Here is a 17701-nt window from a genome sequence, read left to right as displayed (position 1 = left end):
TTTCTGAACATATATAACAAATGCTTTAAAAAAGTGATGGGGACATGTCCCCAGCGTTCCAAAATAAATTGTGCAGTTTGAGTTGTTACAATTAGTGACACCTTGGCTAGATAAGGTAATGTAATGTAATATAATATGCCTATGTAAATGCCAATTGCCTCAGTCATTATTCATCCTGTTCTGTTTTTGCATCTGAAGGTTGTTGGAAATATAGTATATATAGTATATAGTGTTGGCTTGAAAGCAGCTGGGATAAGGAGTTTTTTTTTTTTTTGTGATGTATGGAGTTTAATGTGCGTTAGCATGTTGGATGTTTCTATTCACATAATGTCAGACACGTCCTCGTCTCTTACACAGCTGTCTCTCCGTTGCTGTAGTAACATTCACCAGTAACCTGCAGTGGGTCTTCCAGCTCTGCTGTTCCATAAGTGCTCGTCACAGTGTGACTGGCACGCACGCCGTTCCACTTGTTGAGCTAACCTCAGCGCCACTGCCCTCAGTCTTGTCCGGCAACTCGTCCGTATCTCTGACTTTCTGAACTTCAGACATTCGCCCATTCTCAGCTTAGCATTAGCTTGATAGTAGCATGTCAAAGACATTTTGCTTTCTTTCCCAACAACTGACTGATTCGTGCACTGCCAACACACCACAGTCAAGAGTGGCTGACGTAAACAGTAATGTTACTTGTGCTGCTGTATAACATCCAAGTCGCACCAAACGGAGTATATTGTAAAATCATAAACAAAAAAAGTATTTATTTATGACGTTACGCTATTTATTTAAACAAAAGGACAAGAAAACGATTTTTTTTTCTTCTTTCTTTCTTTTTACTGCAAAGTAGCCTCAATTTTGGGGGCCTAAACATACTCGAAAATTCACCAAACTAATACAGGCGCAGCAAAAAAAATCATATTTTATGGTTCTTGCGCATAAGCATGTTAAAATGGCTCGCTAGCGCAGCCCCCGGCCAAAGACACCCAACAGGAAGTCAGCCATTTTGGATTTAATGGTCACTTTTGCCGATTTACACACTTTGTACTTTAACAAACTCCTCCTAGGGAATTACCCTGATTGACTTCAAATTTTCGCTGTGCAGTGTAAACCCATGGACGATTAAAAGTTGTACAAACTATTGTTACCAGTCGACCAGTTTGATGTGGCGCGTCGTCAAAAATCATTCGCCATGAAACAGGAAATATGATATAATAATAGTCCCGCCCTGAATACATCCATATTCCAATATTTACTCAAAGTCATAGCGCCACCTGCTGGCAACAGGAAATGACACGGTTTACGCAGTAATGTACTAATTCTAGCAGTTTGGACATATCAACTTCAAAACTGTCCCAGAAAACCCTTAACACATTGATGAGGCCACGTTGTAAAATTTGTGAGTTTGCAGTTATGTGGCGTAGCGGTGGCATGGCAGCGAAGTTCCACTCTTCGCCATGACACAGGAAGTTGTTGTAACTTGACTGTACCTGATCAAATCTGTACCAAATTTTACACGTTTGATAAGAGCACCGCCTTGAACACATGTTCATGCCAATTTTTGCACATAGTCATAGCGTCACCTGCTGGCAACTGGAAGTGACCTTTAACAAAGCAGCACCTGCTGCATGTGTCATACCTACATGTATGAAATTTCTGTGGCACATGTATCATGGCCGGACGTACCAAAAAGCCTCTTGGAGCGATGCCCTAAACCCAACAGGAAGTCAGCCATTTTAATTTTATGGAAATTTTTTCTGATGATTTACATACTACATACATACATTACATTTTTGCGGTGCACTCTAAACCCATTGACAATTAAAAGTTATACAAACGGTGAGTTTTCGTGGAACGGTCCTAAATTGATGATTCGTCAAAAAACAGGAAGTTGTTGTAACTTCAGTCTACATGCTCACATCTGCACCAAATTTGGATTGTACTATAAGAGTCCCGCCCTGAATACAGCCACATGCCAATATTCACTTAAAGTCGCAGCCACGTGCTGGCAACAGGAAATGACACGTTTTATGCTGTAATGTACTAGCAGGTTGGACATATCCACTGTAAAACTGTCCCAGAAAGCCCATAACGCATTGATGAGTTTGTAGTTAATGGCGTGGCGGTGTCATGGCGGCAAAATTAAACTCTTCACTATGACACAGGAAACTGTTGTAACGTGCTCATATCTGCAGCTAGCTGGCTTCCAACTGCACAGAGCGGACCGCGACACATAACTCTCCATCAAAACAAAAGGTGGAGGTGTCTGTTTTTATATTAACAATGGGTAGTGTACCGACGTGACAGTGACTCAGCAGCACTGTTCTCCTAATCTGGAATATTTTATCATTAACTGTAAACCATTTTACTCCCCCCATGAGTTTGCTTCATTCTCTCTGGTTGGTGTTTACATTCCGTCGCAGGCCAACGTGCAAAACGCACAGCGCATGCTGGCCAACCGGATACTGTGTGTGGACAAACCCGGACTCCCTAGTTATTGTTCTTGGTGACTTTAACAAAGGAAACCTCTGCCAAGAACTCCCCAAATACAGACAGTTTATAAAGTGTCCAACCAGAGACAGGAACACTTTGGATCACTGCTACACCACAGTTAGCAGTGCCTATCACGCCGTCACACGCGCTCCACTGGGACACTCTGATCACGTGATGGTCCATCCGATTCCTGCTTACAGGCAAAAAGCTCTGTAAACCTGTATTGAGGACATCAAAGCAGTTGACCAGTGAAGCTGTAGAGGACCTTCAGGCGTGTTTGGACTGCACTGACTAGGATGGTTTTAGAGTATACAGAGGCTGTGACGTCCTGCAACAGCTTCTGTGAGGACAGCTGTATACCAACACGTACCAGGGTGAGTTATAACAATGACAAACCCTTGTTTACAGCTAAACTCAGACAGCTAAAGTTGGAAAATGAGGAGGCATTTAGGAGTGGGGAGAGGGCTGGGTGCAGGGCGTTAAAGTACAGGTTTAGCGAGGAGGTGCGAGAAGCCAAACGACTGTACTCAGAGAGGCCCAGGTCTCTGGAAACGACACCACTTCTGTCTGGAGGGGGTTCAGACAGATCACTAACTACAAACCCAAAACCCCCCACTCCATCAACGACTCTCGCCTGGCAAATGAGCTGAACCAGTTCTACTGCTGCTATGTGAGTCAATCAGACACCATCCACTGTGACTCCTCCGCTCAGCTTCAGCTCCAGCTCCAGTACACCTCCCCCCCTTTCAGAGTTGGCCAAGCTCCACCCCCTTTGCCCCTCTCTCCCTCTCTTCTGCAAAGATTATACTTTCCGCGGACGTGAGTACACGAGGGCCCATGTGACAAAAAATTGTCATCAGAGGGGGTACATGCAGAGGCCCGCGTTTTTTGTGTGGCAACTACGCTACCATGGCACCAACCGTTCTACTCCGCATGTGTGGAATGTGTCCGCCAACTGACTGCATAAAGTAGTATAAACAGAAGTAGTACACAAACTGTTCCAGACTCTCCCCTCTGGCAAGAGGCTGCAGTCCATCAGGACCAAAACCTCTCGCCACAAAAACAGCTTCTTTCAAGCTGCAACTAGCCTCATTAACAAGTCCAAGGTCCCCCACTGACTCTCCCCCCTTTCAAATAATACAAATGTGTCTGCTCATGTAAATATTATTTTATTTCATTTCATATCATGCACGAACCTTGCACTCTTTTCTTTTTATTATTCTTATATAACTTGTATTGTTTATTCCATATTTATGTATTTCTAGATTCATTTATGTCAACTGTATTTGTCCACGTGTAGCACCTTATCAGCAAAGCAAATTCCTCATATGTGTAAAACATTACTTGGCAAAAAAGCTCCTTCTGATTCTGATCCTGCTTCTGATAAGTTCCACCCTGAACACATCCGCCAAAATTCATCCATAGTATCCACCTGCTGGCAACAGGAAGTAGTCACTTCCTGTTGCCAGCAGGTGGCGTGGCATTTACTCTGTGATGAACCACTTCTTGCAGGTTGGCTATATCTACTTCAAAACTCTCAGAAATCTCTTAACACATTGATGTCATGTTGTAAAGGGCGTGAGTTTTCCTTCAATGGTGTATCCTTGGCGGGGGAAGTTAACTGTACATGCTGAAATCTGTACCAATCTTTGCATGCTTGATAACTGTCCCGCCTCAAACACATCTACATGTCACTATTAATTTGTAGTCGTAGCGCCAAGTGCTTTGCAGCGCCACAAAGGGACGCAGGAAGTGGCGTATAACACCTTAGTGCAGTGTCCGAAGCGTGTAGCAAATTCTAGCCGCACCGGCAAAGCTCCAAAATCTGCAACGCGGCCGCCTCACACCTCAAACTTAGGGGACTTGCACACCTGAAAGTCCGCACCAAGGTCCTAACTAAAGTTTATGTTTTGATACATTGTGATACATTCGGTTAGTTTTGATTTGGTTTCACAATGCATTTATGCCACCGCACTAAAGGACTTTGCATGACAGACCTGCGTCCTGTCGTCATCATCTGTGTGGGCTGCGTCTCCCTATACTTTACGTTGATTGGTTTCTAAACATGTCCTCGGGTAGCTTTAACAAGAATGAATGGATGAGGGATGAACATTTAATATCGTTGCCACTGTATTGTTATTATGGCATTACTACTGCAGCACCAACTAGCCTATAGTCTACTTGAGGCTCGTTCAAATTCATCAAATAAACGTCCTCGTTGTGCAAACATTATATCGTCACCGTTCGTGTCATTGGCTGCAGCTGCGGTGCAGGTAAGGAGGAGAAGACAGCAAGCAATCCTTCTGCATCTCTGTTCAAGGAGAGACAAAAGACGCGAGTGGCAGTTTGCTTCCATAATGACCATCTGTATCAAAAGATAAGCTGTCATGGGAGATTTATAAATGTGGCCTCAATTCAATGCTTTCTACGTGCATTTGTTTCCAGTTCACACGGTAACCGCCAAACTTCTTGTAAATGGTCTGTGTGATGGCAATCCGAGTTTTCAAATAAATAGCTCAGGCAAACACTGGTCTTTCTGTGAATTTTATTCAAGTCTTCAATTTTATTCAAGGACTCACAGCAACACACATACGCCGTGTACATGTATGCTCGAATGAGTGATCCAGCTTTAGGGTGAATCATATCATCCCACAGAGAGATGTTGTCCCTGAAGATTTGGACTGTTACGTTTACACAGATTCAGTGCCACATCACAGATGAGTATCCCTGAGTCCAGAATTACATGCAATATGTTTGGAATTCCCATTACATCTGAAAGTCAGAACCATCTAAAAAATGCTTTCACACTAGAAATGAACTGAACCATGGTTCAGTTTGATCCGGACCAAGACTACCTCTTTTCGTCTGACCAAATTTCATCTGTATGGTCTGGACCGTGGTTCTGGGGAGGTTTGACACCTGCAATTTTCGTTCAGATCAAACTGAAAAGTCGGAAAGTCTGGACCAAACAAGGTAGGTGTGAAAGTCCCCTTAAGTTATGTAGCCTGAGCAAGGGCAAGCATCCAGGAACTGCTACTTCTACTACTGTGTAGGCTACACACACACACACAGTATCCCGCATTCATTGATCCACCACACTAATGTTAGTTAACTAGTTCTAGATGCAATTTAATATACCAACAATCCCCTGCTGTTACATTTACATTAATAATAACGTTAATGATAACATATATTCTACTGTCACTCGCCAGGTAACGTAAATATAGCATCAGCCTCATCTGGCTCATTTTCTATAGTTTCTGTAACTTTAATGTTCGTGTCATCAGCTGCACCTGTGGTGTCACACGGCGCAACAGGAGCTTCAGGGACAGGCTTACGAAAACAATAAATGAGTGTAGTTTGAGTTTGCTCTCGTTTCATATCTCCTTTAGTGATTCACATTAGCAAATTTCAAACTTGCGGCAGATATGTTTTTCTTTGGTAGGTGATGTCAGATCCCGGACACAGAAGCCCCAAAAGTCAGTGCTTCGCAACACAGACGGTGTAAATTTATGAATGAAAGTGTGAACAAAACATTATTGTCATCTCGCTATTTTAAGTGGGTATACGGAAATCCTTCACCTTTGCTAGCGGGTATACGGCGAATACCAGCATATCACGTAGACTACACCACTGTATAGTTCAGTGTTTAGTTCTAGCTAAATTTTCAAAAATCAAAGCGAAAAAATTACTAAAAACTTATATTTGTAGACAAATTTTGGAATTGTTTTTTCTGCCATCTTGCCTATTTTTTGTGAGATACCACTGGCGCACAGACTTGTAGGTAACAGGCAGCATTCAAACTGACCTTTACTGGGGGCAGTTTAAAGGCATCTTATAAGACAAAAAAAGATCATTTGATCAGTTTCGAACAGCGCTCGATGTCTCGCTGTCCTGTTAGACACCTTCTGAGACAGCATTTTTACCCGTTTCGAACACAGCCCTGGTGTCTGTAGTCCTCTGGGCTGTAATTCTTGGTTTTCAGTCAAGTGACATGTGCGGTAACCTGGAGGGCAGAACAACAGAGCAGGATGGTGGCTCACACCGGACTCCCTGTAGAGATGCAGCAAAAGCCATTAAATTTCCCAAGCCCACGATGATTTGGATCACCGCTCAACTCAAGAAAAACAAAGATATGGACACAAACTGCAAGTTTGCTGCACTTGCAATCCATATACAGCATGTTGTATTTCTGCTGTTAAAGTGGGACTGGGGAGACCTGTCTACTTGTCGATTAGTGCATGCGATAGCACAACAACCATTTGGCATTTTTTCAATTCAGTTCAATTCAATTCAATTTTATTTATATAGCGCCAAATCACAACAACAGTTATCTCACAGCGCTTTTCATAAAAGAGCAGGTCTAGACCAAGAGCAAGCACTAGGCGACAGAGGCAAGGAAAAACGTCCTTCTAAGAGGCAGAAACCTTGAGCAGAACCATGGCTCAGGGTGGGCGGCTATCTGCCTCGACCGGTTGGGGGTGAAGAAGAGAGAGAGAGAGAGAGAGAGAGCAAGAGAGGAACAGAGAGAAAGAGAGAGAGGGCCATTAAGAGCTTTGTAGGCAAGAAGAATGATTTTAAATTCTATTCTGGATTTTACAGGAAGCCAAGATAACTCCAAGATTCCTCACAGTGGTGCTGGAGGCCAGGGCGATGCCATCAAGGGAAACTATATCTTTAGATAATGCGTCACCTGTGGTGTTTGGCCCCAGAACAATAACTTCAGTTATTACTTTTAGTTAAGTCCTGGGATATAGTGGAACCCAGAAACCTGAAGGATTCCACAGCAGACACAGGGCTGTTTAGTATGGTGATGGGGCAGAGTGGGGGGCTCCTCCTGAAGTCCACAGTCAGTTTTGAGCGTGTTAAGCTCCAGGTTGTTCTGACTGCACCAGAGAGCCAGCTGATCAACCTTCCGTCTGTAGGCCGACTGATCACCATCCCGGATGAGGCCGATGACCGTTGTGTTCAGCGAACTTCAGGAGTTTGACAGATGGGTCTCTTGAGGTGCAGTCGTTGGTGTAGAGGGAGAAGAGCAGTGGAGAGAGCACAAACCCCCGAGGGCGCCAGTGCTGATAGTCCGAGTGCTGGATGTGATGTTCCCCAACCTCACCTGCTGCCTCCTGTCAGTCAGGAAGTTTGTGATCCACTGACATGTTGAGGCTGGTACAGTGAGCTGGGTGAGTTTGGTGCTGAGGTTGTCCAGGGTGATGGCGTTGAACGCCGAGCTGAAGTCCATAAATAGGATCCTTGCATCTGTCCCTGGATAGTCGAGGTGTTGCACGATGTAATGCAGTCCCAAGTTTACTGCATCATCCACTGACTTGGTAGCCCTGTAGGCAAACTGCAGGTGGTCCCAAAAGGGGCCTGTAATGTCCTTCAGGTGGGCCAACACCAGTCTTTCAAAGGACTACATGACTACAGATATCAGGGTGACAGACCTGTAGTCATTTAATCCAGAAATGGTGGGGTTTTTAGGAGGAATAAAAGAAGAGAGTTCCAGAGCCTTGGAGCCACCACACAGAAAGCCCAGTCACCTCTTGATTTAAAACAAATTCTGGGAACAGTTAAAAGGTGTTGGCCTGAAGACCTCATAGAGCGACCAGAAGTGTGTGCGTGCAATAGATTCTGGATGTAACAGGGAGCTTGACCATGCAAAGCTCTTTAAGTAATGGTTAAAATTTTTAAATGCACTCTAAAACCATTTGGATGCCAAAGAAGAGCCTTAAGCGTAAGCCTTAAGTGTAATGTGTGATCTGTTGGTCTTTGACAAAAGTCTTGCAGCTGCATTCTGTACAACTTGCAGTTTGTCCATGGAGGATTTGTTTACAGATGTGTACAGTACATTGCAATAATCCAGACGAGAAGAAATAAAAGCATGAACAAGCATTTCCATCTCTTTAGAAACCACAGATCTAATCTTAGCAATGTTCCTGAGATTGAAAAAACAGGAATGAACCACAGATTTAACATGACTGTTAAAACACATAGATTCGTAAAAAATGACAGTCAGAGGATAATAGAGCCCCAATGGCCTGCCTAATCTTAAGAGTAACTCAGTTTTGTCTGAATTTAGTTGTCTGCCATCCATTGTCTGCCATCCATTTGTCAATGGAGGCTAAGCAATTGTGCAACAATGACAGTCTGTCTAGCCTATCACGGCTAAAAGTAAATATAATTGGATGCCATCAGCTTAGCGATGGTAAGATATTTCTTCGAAACTGAACAGCAGGGGGCCGAGCACAGAACCTTGGGGCACACCACAGGAAAAAGGAGCAGAGTCTAACGCATATGTTCCTATGGACCCAGAGAAACTCCTGTCTGAAAGATAGGAGGAAAACCAGTCCAGAGCTGATCCAGTAGTCCAGTCTATCAATCAGAGTGCAGTGATTCACAGTATCAAACGCGGCACTGAGATCTAATAGGACCAGAACAGAACATTTACCCCCATCAGCAGCCATCAAAATATAATTTGAGACCCTAAGGAGGGCAGTCTCAGTTGAATGTTTTTTTTTTTATGAAAACCAGACTGAAACTTATCAAAGATATTATGAGAATCCAAAACATTATTTATCTGGTTCGCAACAACCTTTTCTAGAATTTTAGAAAGAAAAGGCAATTTAGAAATAGGGCTATAGTTTCTAAATGAAGCTGCATCAAGATTGTTCTTTTTCAAAATAGGCTGAACAACAGCATGTTTAAAACAGCTGGTCCAGCTGAAGAGATAAGTTTAAAATTGAAAACAAACATGGGCCAAGTAGATGTATGGATTTTAAAAGTAAATTATCAACAGGGCTTTGTGAAGTTTCATTGTGCCCACTAATTTAATGATGTTATTCAGGGAAATGGGGCAGAAGGAGTCCAGTATTGAAAGTCTGTGATGTTTAACTATATGGGGGTTTGCTGATGGAACAATGCCTGCCCTGACAGCTGTAACCTTTTCCACAAAATGAGCCAAAAAGTGGTTGCAGTCAACATTTGAAAACACAGGGACAATACATGCAACAGGAGAAACAATGTTGTTAATAGTCTCAAACAGAGCTTTAGGATTTTTTTTACAGGCAGATATTAGATTAGTCTATTAAGAGCTCTTTAAGATGTTCATTAGCAGGGAGAGGATCCTCATCACGAACAAGATCAAATAAGATGCATTTTTGATCACTAACAAATACATCTTAGATGCAAACATTATTAATGTTAACTGATAAAATTACAGTCCACAGGACAGAGCTCATTCAAGTGATAGTATTCCATATCCTGTTGCCAAGTCTCCGTGAGCAACATGAAGTCCATGTTTTTGGAAATAAATAAATCACTGAGCAAAAGAGACTTGTTTACAATTGAACGGGCATTTATCAGACCCATCCTGAGCGGTGCAGGAACACCTGAAGCAGAGAAAGAGGCTCGCAGCAGCGACCTCAGATGCGCAGAACACACACCGCGACCAGTGGTAGGGTTTCTCCAGGGCACCGGGACCGGAGCCCTGGGGACGTCAGGGAAGACAGAACGAAGACATGAAGGTCTGGAGTCGCAGTCAAAGACCCCCAGCTTGAAGAGCTTTTTGATGAACCTACCTCCCTGCCCTTTTTCCTCGCTTTCACTGCCGTCTATTTGTGGGTCTTATTAGGTCCTCTCCATGCTACATACAGACAGCAGTTGTAATCGTACATATGAACGGGGCAGCAAACTCACCTGTACCACTCAAGGTACATCTGTCACTGCACTCCGCTGTTGGGCCTCACAGTCTGGTAGAACAAAAGACTGGGCCTGTTGGAATCTCCAAAGCCTGACCCCGGCCTACAAGCCAGCCATGTGGCTTGACTACACAAAGGAGGTCAGAGAACAATGGAAAGCCCAAATGGCCTGTCAGTTAAATCACACCTACCTGTGAACTTTTATCTTTTAAAACCAAACCAAAGGTTTGTATTGGCTAAAGCTTTCGGGGGGCGGAGTAATCCCAGGAAGTACAGCCATTTTGTCAACAGAGGTATAAAACTGAACACCTCCGAAACCTCATTCCAAGCTCCTCCTTCCTATATCTTTGATATTCCCTGTACACAGGATAAGCGGTTGACGATGGATGGATGGATGGATCTTTGATATTCAGCTAATAACCAAACCTGACCATATGTTGACAAAAAAAAAACAACACCGCCATGGAGGATCAGATCAACAGCATTGTTTGCCGATCGTACACCCATGCAGTAGACACAACATTTGTTGACAAACTTAGTAGCAATATAGTGCAGGAAACAAACAAAACAAGTCAGGACGAACAACCAGCCGCAGAGGCGAAGCCAAACACAGGCGCCATGATGGAACCGGAAGTGATGTGAGTGGTGGGCTTCTCAAACCTACATTAAATACCATTCACGGGGCTGCACGGGGAACAGAGCGATAGGCGTCCTTTAATGTTGTGTAGCAGTGGTCCAGTGTGTTAGTGTCCCTGGTGGGACACTTAATATGCTGTTTGGAAGTTCGTGGCTGAGGTTTGCTCTGTTGAAGTCACCGAGAACAATGAGCAGGGAGTCTGGATGTTTTTTCTCCACGTTAGTTATCTGGTTGGCCAGGTGTCGTAACGATTAACGATAGAATGATTGTCTCCACTAAAAATGTTATGCATATATCCTCCAGCCTAATTAGTAAGACATCAGCATCTAAACATCCAACAGATTAGCTGCTCAGATTAGACCAGTTAAATACAAGCGGCAACCTCTGAGGCTAAACCGGAAGACAGAAAAACTGCAGTTCATCGCATGGCCATTGCTATCCACTAGGCCACCATGCTTAGCTCTCAGCTGACATTATGTTAACGTCAAACTTTCCAAACGGCAATGTTGGATTTGGCTTCGTACTGTAACAGAGTCACTGCTCAGTTATATACTAGTCAGCTACTATTATAAGTGACTGCACCTAAATTGGGGGACACAAAGGCACAGAGCAGAGGGGAGAGCGGCTGCAGAGTTCTGCCTGCCAGCCGTTGCTGTTTAAAAACAATATAATATTCTTTGTGGGGTTTATCAGTGGTGATAAATGATTCAAAGTACATTTTTAAGAATGTCTAGCGTCAATCAATAATTTATTCCATCCTTGAGATACAGTGAAAGATCTGTGGTGATAACCATGTTTGATCAATGTGCACAGCAAAGTGTCTGAAAAGGACCTTAAGAGGTTGATGCATCATTTGCCAGAATGATGTTTGCCAGATGTTGTAGGCTACCTGCCGAAATTTGTGTCCACGTTTTTTGTCAGCATGTATGAGTGGTGTCTCTTGCAGTCAATTCACGACAGGCATGCTCTGCAAAATACATGTGGTCAGGTAGCTGGTTTAACTATGCCAACGTAACTGATTTGGTTATATAAGTCCATCCAGATGGATATAAGTTATATTAGTTAAGGTGGGAAATTAGGTGTTTGACATCCGCTTCTGAGTTTTTCATTTGGTGGATTAGAATTTGCCCCCCCCAAAAAATGCAGTTAGTAGTAGTACAGTTCAATAATAAATATAAAATAAGTTCTTAATAATAAATATACAATTAGAGCTGACTTGAGTGGTCAAATGGTGTCTAGCAGCATGGATTATTACTGCACAGTGTCCAGCAGCAAATGTTAATATTGCACATATGAGTAAACAGTGTATTTCACAATTCCACCCCAATTACTGTTAAATGCCTGAGAGGTTATCATGCTGAGGCGATCTCAGTTCAGTACCACAGCCAGGAGCACCAACGAACCAGCTGTATTGACGATCCTAGCTAATGATCCCACAGAGGTTAAATAGCTGTCAGTCAGAACTGAAGAAGTCTCTTGGATCAGGGACGAAACATTTTCTAGTTTACTTCTACAAAGTCCATTTGCCCTTGACCTCAACCTTTGTTGGCTTTGTGGGTACTTTTGTGGGGAGTTGCACTGCTTTTTTCTACAATTTATTACCATAGAATTGAAAGTGAAGTTTCTAGCAATGTATTTTGGCTCTTTAGGTAATGCAGTTTACCTTCCACTTCTGGCAGTTCATTTCACATTTATGCATTTTCAGCAATGCTTTTGTTGCAGGCAGCCCTACTGTGATAGATTGCTTAAAGATGTCTGACGTCTCTACAAGTTGATGCTTGCACTGTGGTAAAATTTACTAAAACCACAATCTGTAGGAGAAATAATAACTTTTGAAATGTGATCAGCCATGACGTAAATGTAAAGGCATTACTATGCAAATTAAAGATTCTGCTGATGAGCAAGCTCCAAAATTAATTTTATCCTTTTTTTGTTTTCTGGTTTTGAAATTCTAACAGAATAGCTTGAACAAAAATACACATAGGATTATAAAAACACAACACTTTTCAGCAACTGACTGTCAAAGATCAGATGTCTAGTGATTCTTCACCAGCACTTGAACATACACAAACAGCCACAGAGAGCTATAGGTTACACTTCTGAAATGCAACTGTTACGTCCTGGAGTGCTAGGGGTATTGGGACATAGACATGATAATTTTTTCCCCCAGAAATGATGTATACAATCAGATAAATGCAATGCACGGATAATCCACCAGGTGGCCGAAATTACTTTAACATATGATGTATAGTTACTTATTTTATAGTAAAATTGTTAGATACAGCAGGTAATTTATGTATACATCTGTAAATCAGTTTTATTGCATATCCTTCATTTCTATTAAGCTACATACTCTTTTAATTATTTTAGTAAACTGATTAAAGACATAATTTGGTATATTTAGAGCAGAAATTGAGAAATTTTGTAGCCTATATTGTATTCATATTTCAAATTCAGAGCAGAAATACATGGTTACACGGTTTGTATTTTTTAAATGGCAAAAAAGTACAGCATTGAAGATATCCTGATTATGGATGGCAATTCAAGTGACATGGAGCAGTTAGGGGAGGATAATGATACTAATGATGATAAAAGGCTTAAATGTTGTGTTCTGCATGTTTTATGTCATTTTAAAAATAACATGATGTGGGCAATACATTGGTGCATGCCACCCAATGATGGGGGGGTGGCAGTGGCATGCCATACCAATCAGAGTTATCGTTGCAGGAAAACCCAGGAACTAGGCGGGACATTTCTTTACAGCACAGCCAATCCGCAGCATGGAATTGCACAGCCTGCTCAGCATATTAAATAGAAGCACATTCACAGTTAAATAACAGGCGGGTGCCGGCAGCTGTAACACAACTTAACAGCATGAAGAAAAGATTTGTTGCAGTTTCTATTGTTTATTGATTGTTGTGTGTCTCTTAGGACATAGGATGTTGTCAAAAAAGGAGGAGAAGAGGTCATTCAGCAATGGGCCGCTTAGAGACCAATGGGAGAAGAGAGCTCAGAGCATGGCGGACCAGTGCAAACAGGAGGCTGAATGGAAGGAGAAAAGTTCCCTCAAAATGTGAGAATATTTTTAGTAGATATACTAGATTTAGTTAGATATTTTTAGTTTTTTGTATCACATCAACGGCAAGGAAAACCTTATCATACAAAATGTAATTTTCCTTCACAATTACAACAACGTTTAAGTTTAAGCTCCAACATTTCAAATCTCAAAATTCAACATTCATTCAGAACAGATCAAACCTTTTCTAAAGATCTGCCTAAACTCAAATGGTTCTAGCCTGATAAATGTCAGGAACGACCGAGTGCTGGAGCTGTAAAGCAAGGTTTAGGGGCCAAACGCAAGATGGTAGAGTCACTGATACAGTTTGCCAGGTTTATTGTAGAATATTTAGGATAATCAAGGCAGACAGAAAACTAATCTAGACAGTGACACCAGGCACAGACCATATTAAACTAAAACAGGAACAAGCTGAGACACAGACCAAAAACACAGAAACACAGACCAGAACAGACCAAGATCATGACAATAACTCAAACTAACCAACTAATTTATGTAGCTAGTAGAGTTGAGCTAACCCCACAGATCATTTACTAACTATTCAGCTTTAGTTCCAGAAACATTTTGTTGTCATCACAATTTAATGGAAATGCTCTTTAGTGTGGGTTATACTTAAATAAAAATACACATAGGATTTTAAATAGGCAAATGAGGTGGTGCTACAGAAGCACATTACATTCATCAAAGAGAAATAATCTAGACATTTGCTGTGTACATGATCACTCTCTTGTTTGCTTATTCACTATTCACTATTTAGTACATACAGTAGTTTTCTGATTTCAGCAGTAACTTGAGATTTCAGACACTAAAATTAGCATTTTGCACCATCAAGTGTAGAATCGCACAATGGAAATTTTTGCATTTGAAGAAATTGCACTGCGTTAGTCAAATGTAGTGGTCATGCAATGGACATGGATTCACACTCAAAATTTAGATGAAAATAGCAGAACATAAATATAGTTAGTTTCACTGATTATACTTCACTAAGAAATGTGTGATTCTGAATACAGTTGGTATCCCCTAATAGGCCTTCTTTCACATTTTGAGTCGTTATAGTAGTAAAAGGCACAGGCGGAACTAATACTGTTAATGATGCCTCCGCTCCGTTCGGTCATCCCAGTAAGTATAATGCTCAGTTGACCTTGAAACTGGTTTGACAAATAATTGGGCTAACCGTCATTTGAGCCGATGCCGGGCTGGACTGGTATTTCTGGACTTGGTAACCTTGCATTCTTCATTTTACAAGTCACATATTTGTGGATTTTGTGTGAAACAGCACAGTAGAAGAGTCTTAAAAGAATCCACGCATCCAGATTACAGATGCAAATCACTCTGACATAGACATGGATACAGATTTACAGAGACCATTGTAATCCCATACTGTAAGACTGAAAAACTTCCACATTCACACAGGCTACCTTAATCCGTGGAGGGTGTGACTGCTGAACAAGCCAAACATCTCTGCTTCCACTGTCAGTATGTGCCTTTAGTTGAACTCTGCAGCCACTGCAGTAATGAAGGTGGCACTTAAATCCGCCACCATATTCTCTCTAAACTTGCCACTACGTTTCTCAGAGCCCATTCATTCTGACAATATATGAGTTGATTTCCTATATTTCTTTGTTTTTTACATCACAGATCTTTCTCAAAGTGGAATTATCACTGGTCACTTGTTTCTAAAGGAGACTTCAGTAAGCTCACCAGCGGCACAGATGAACCAGAAAAAAACAAGCCGAAAATCAAATTCAGAATCATCCCCCCTCCTCCCAAACCCAAACCTGAGCCTCCTCCTCCTCCTCCGCCTCCCAAGAAAACAGCTTCACCCAAACTTCGCAGACCAAAACGAAAAGTAGAGGTGGATGTGTTTGGGCTTTGCTGGAGAGATTCCTGGATGAGCCTGAAGCCTCCAAAGTATCTTTATCTGAAGACAAAAGAGACGAAAATAAAAATCCCAGGATTCACAACCATAAAGCTAACCAACAACAGGAAGTACAACCCAAAGGAGTACGAATCAGAGGCTAAATGGGCATCTCATATTGATAAATGGAGTCACTCTTGGAAACAGGTACAGAGACTTTAAAATACACTAAAACCCAGACCACTGACCAATGGTTTCAGGGTTCCAGCCATGTTTTGGATAAAGTGTGCAGATTGTGATGTGTTTTGACTAGTGCTGGGAAGTTTATGTGTTATATTGGTACAACCTGGTTCATAAAAAATCATCTCTAAATCAGACTGTTCTCATCTCAGGGTGTCCAAAACCAACGCTTTTAGAAAAAGTGACAATGCGTAGTTATTTGACGCCAAAGGTACGCTTCTGCATCTGTGTGAGACACACCGGGTGCCGGATGCAACTGTATGAGAAGTTCTGGGGCGTCTCGTACAGACCAGAAGTGCTAACTAGTGCTAGTTAGCTAGCTACGTTCATATTATTAAAGGTCTTGACAGCCCCCCAAAGCCCCCTACCCTTACCATAACCATCAGAAATGTTAGTACCTAAACCTAAGTCACTGACTTAGTAGTAGTATATTGAGTTTTTGAGTTTTTTCTCTGACTCTGGTACGTGAACGAATCGAAAGAGCAAACAAGCCCCAACAAATATAATTATCAGGGCCCAAGCACGAACCATGTGAGGTCCCTATTGAAACTGAAGGGATTTTTTTTCTTTCTTTCTTTCTTTCTTTATTATGCAAAGTAACCTCAGTTTTGGGGGCCTAAACATACTCGAAAACTCACCAAACTTTGCACATAATTCAGACGCAGCAAAATTTTTTGTATTTTATGTATTTTGTTCATGAGTGTGGCAAAATGGCTCGCTAGCGCCCCCTACAGAGCAGCCCCCGGACAAAGTTTCACCTACGTGTACAAAATTTCTGTGGTATGCACAAAAAAGCCAGGAAGTCGGGCATTTAGGATTTAATGGTGATTTACACACTTTGTACTTTAAAAAACAATTCCTAGAGATTTAGTACGACCAATTTCAGATTTGTGCTGTGTAGTCTAAATCCATTAATGATTAAAAGTTGTGCAAACGGTGAGTATTCGTGGAACAGCATGCCCGTGGCATGGCGTCCAAAATCGATGATTAGCCATAAAACAGGAAGTTATTGTAACTTCAGTCTACATGCTTATATCTGCACCAATTTTGGAATACATTATAAGAGTCCCACACTGAATTCATATTTTAATTCATACCCCAACATTCATATGCCACTATTCACTCAAAGTCATAGCGCCACCTGCTGGCAACAGGAAATGACACGTTTTACACTGTAATGAACTACTCCAAGCATGTTGGACATATGAACTTCAAAACTGTCCCAGGAAACCCTTAAGACATTGATGAGGCTATGTTGAAAAAACTTTTTTTTCGGTAAACGTCTTGGCAGTGGCATGGCGGCGAAGTGCCATGCTTCGCCATGACACAGGAACTTTTCTGTACATGCTCAGATCTGTACAAAATTTTACACATTTACTAAGAGTCCCGCCCTGAACACATATACATGCCAACATTCACCCATGGTCATAGCGCCACCTGCTGGCAACAGTAAATGACTTAACGAAGCAGCCCCCGTGGCACGTTTCACCTACATGTATGAAATTTCTGTGGCACATGTATCTTGTCCAGACGTATTAAAAAGCCTCTTGGAGTGATGCCCTAAACCCAACAGGAAGTCGGCAATTTTGAATTTTACAATAATATGTGTTCAGGTCGCAACTCTTATTATACATGCAGGTGTGAGCATGTATACTGAAGTTATAACAACTTCCTGTTTCATGGCGATTCATCGATTTTTGACAGCACGCCAT

General features: G+C 42.0%; 1 protein-coding gene across 1 annotated transcript in view; it reads left to right on the top strand.

Moving 5' to 3' along the window:
- LOC119914210 (golgin subfamily A member 6-like protein 6) overlaps positions 1 to 17701 on the top strand; it is a 62503-nt gene that overhangs the window by 2600 nt on the left and 42202 nt on the right. The window contains exons 2-3 of the mRNA XM_038733330.1: positions 13747 to 13888; positions 15530 to 15956. Coding sequence (XP_038589258.1) covers positions 13747 to 13888; positions 15530 to 15956 — 569 coding nt within the window. The remainder of the gene's footprint in view (positions 1 to 13746; positions 13889 to 15529; positions 15957 to 17701) is intronic.

Source organism: Micropterus salmoides, unplaced genomic scaffold (assembly GCF_014851395.1).
Source record: "Micropterus salmoides isolate LMB-PRFRI ecotype aquatic unplaced genomic scaffold, ASM1485139v1 Ms_hic_scaffold_20, whole genome shotgun sequence".
In the NCBI taxonomy this organism is placed as follows: Eukaryota; Metazoa; Chordata; class Actinopteri; order Centrarchiformes; family Centrarchidae; genus Micropterus; species Micropterus salmoides.
This window is presented reverse-complemented; position numbering and strand designations above follow the sequence as displayed.